The 2503-nt window shown below is 39.7% G+C and overlaps 1 protein-coding gene across 1 annotated transcript in view; it reads right to left on the bottom strand.

The window, feature by feature from the left end:
• LOC119592246 (sarcolemmal membrane-associated protein-like) overlaps window positions 1-2503 on the bottom strand; it is a gene marked incomplete in the record, with an annotated part of 84028 nt that overhangs the window by 5275 nt on the left and 76250 nt on the right. The window contains 5 exon segments of the mRNA XM_037941082.1: window positions 484-621; window positions 905-1404; window positions 1581-1758; window positions 1908-2044; window positions 2456-2503. Of these exon segments, the coding sequence (XP_037797010.1) occupies window positions 484-621; window positions 905-1404; window positions 1581-1758; window positions 1908-2044; window positions 2456-2503 (1001 nt within the window).

The following is a 2503-nucleotide window of genomic DNA, read 5'->3' as shown; positions in this document are numbered from 1 at the left end:
AGAAGTACAGAGTCCCTACTCCGTTACTTTTAAGTCGGTGAGCAGAAAGCCTTTGAAGATTTATTGAGAACAAAAAGACTGAGAACTCAAGAATGAGGCTATGTTTAAAAAGTACATGCAAAAGAAATTTTATAGCATAGTTGCTTTTTTGTTTTTTAATATTTAATGCAAGACAGTGACATCTGAGATGACTATCCTAATATACATAATGTACATTCTGGAATGTCAATTGCAAATGGCATTTCTTTCTCTCACCTTTGAACTTTGAACCTATTGAAGAAACAAGATATCTAAATAAGAGAACAAAGATAATAAAAAATTGCTGATAATGAAAACAAAGAAAAGTGAACAAAGGTGAATCTAAACTTGAATAAGAAACAAGTAAAAATTGAAATAAACAGCCAACTGAATTTCAGAATAAGAAAAAAAAAATAGACTAAAAGACCAGAAAATGCCATTAAACATTGCAATCAACACACTCACCGTTTTATTTTGCAGAGCGAGGAGTTGGTAATCCTCATCCACCCCTCCAAGCTTGTCTCTCAAATGATCGCGCTCCTCCTTAAGGGATTCTAACTCCTCCCGGAGGCTCTCCAGTTTCTCAGCTATTAGTGGTCCATCCTGCCAAACAAACAAGAATGTGAAATGCAGTTCACATCTGTCTGACTTCCATGATTTCTGTCTCTCTCAAAACCTCTTTCTTCATCTAGTTCTTACGAACCAGACTATCTACCTTATAATGATATTTAATCTGGGCATATCAGTAACTGTTTCAATAGTATTAAACTGAGAAACATGTACAATAATATTGGCTGGTATAAGGTATAATGCTCTTCCTTCTTCACAACAGAATCATATCTAAAATTGACCTCAAGATAGCTCATCACTAGGTTTCGTTACTTACATTCAGGGTAGGTGTGACAACTCCATCCACACGGTTAGGTCTGGAGTCATCTGCACTCTTCCCAGTCTCCCCCTCCAGTGCCTGTTGCAGCGCCTTCTCTCGCTCCTGCAACGTGGTGCACTGTTGCTGTGTCTGGGAAAGCTCCTCCTGCAGTTTCTTAACCATGTCCTTTAATGTGTTTATTTCCTGTTCTTTTGTTTCTGTTCCAGCAACAGGAGCAGCCTGACTGGGATGGCCATTAGGGATGTCGCTCCTCTCCAATACCTCGGTATCTTCGGCTGGCTCCTCAGTGGAGCCCTGTTGGCTGTCGCTTTCTGTAAGTGTTTCGGCTCGTGATACGTCACTTGGGAGGCCAGATGCTCGCGGAGAAGGGGGGATGATGAGGGGGGTTGTTGGAGTGGACTGGCTCATCCTCTCTTCCAGCCCAATTATCCGAACCTTCAGCGACTCTGCCTCCTGGACGGTAAGACTGGCTAGCTCTTCGGCTTTGTTCAATTTTTCTGTTGATCACAATTGCAGTTAGTGTTAGTTACATATGCATCATAATTTTCTAGTGTAATTACATATACAGTGCATCATATGTAGATAAAGCTAGTGTTGAAAAGACATTCTCCATACCACCAAAATTCAAGAATATAACAAAAAACAAACGACAATGGCATTCTATCAAGCTTACTTCGAAGAAGGTGGGCTTCTTCCTGGGCAGCCTGAACTTTATCCTGTTCTTCTTTTAGCTTTGCTGTGAGAGTAGAGAGGTGAGCCTGAACCTCCTTAGCTGAATCCTCCATACGACTTACTTGGTTCTGTAGTGATGCTACCATCTTCACTTTCTCACTCATCAAAGCCTCACTTGCCTGAAAGAATAATTTTTTACAATTCCATACAATTTACATCCTGTTTTCTACATAAAAAATCTGTCAGAAGTACAAAATTCACCCACTGACAAAAGGACAACACAAAAAATTCCACCACAGCATTTCTACACAGCGACAACAATACTTACTGCCAACTGTTGTCGAAGGTTGGATGCCTCATGGGATGCAGTTATGGCTGCAGTTGAGGCCTGGGCTAATTCTTCTCTGATGCGAGCTGCTTCTATATCACTTGCTTCTTGTGTAACTCGACTTGCATCAAGAAGTGCTGTATATAAGAATTCAGAAAAATTATTCTATTCAGGTATACAAATAAGAAAATTCTCTATATACAATAACTTCCACTATGTACTTGAAGATCCTTCAGAAATGCCACACCTTGCAAATGGAATGCCATTAGGCTTACTTTAGTATATATACCCATTTGAAGTATACCAACTGGGAATACCTCAAGCCAACCTTGACCAAAAATCAAATATTTTCATAAATTTCACCCTGGTTCTTACAATGCAAGATAATGAACATTAAGAAATTTTGGGTGCTCAAAAACACAAGCCCATATCCCTAAATCACTACTGACAAGAGAATCGTAGTAACAATGCTGCTATTATCTGCAATATAATACAACATGCAGTTATGCTGACCAAATAATCATGCATAAAATGAGACCAGCACGTGCCTTGAAGTCTGAGGATGTCCGAGCGCAGTAGTGATTCTTGGATGATTC

This window comes from Penaeus monodon, chromosome 29 (genome assembly GCF_015228065.2).
Source record: "Penaeus monodon isolate SGIC_2016 chromosome 29, NSTDA_Pmon_1, whole genome shotgun sequence".
Taxonomy (NCBI): Eukaryota; Metazoa; Arthropoda; class Malacostraca; order Decapoda; family Penaeidae; genus Penaeus; species Penaeus monodon.
The sequence above is the reverse complement of the archived record's forward strand: the minus strand, read 5'-3'. Positions and strand labels throughout refer to the sequence as shown.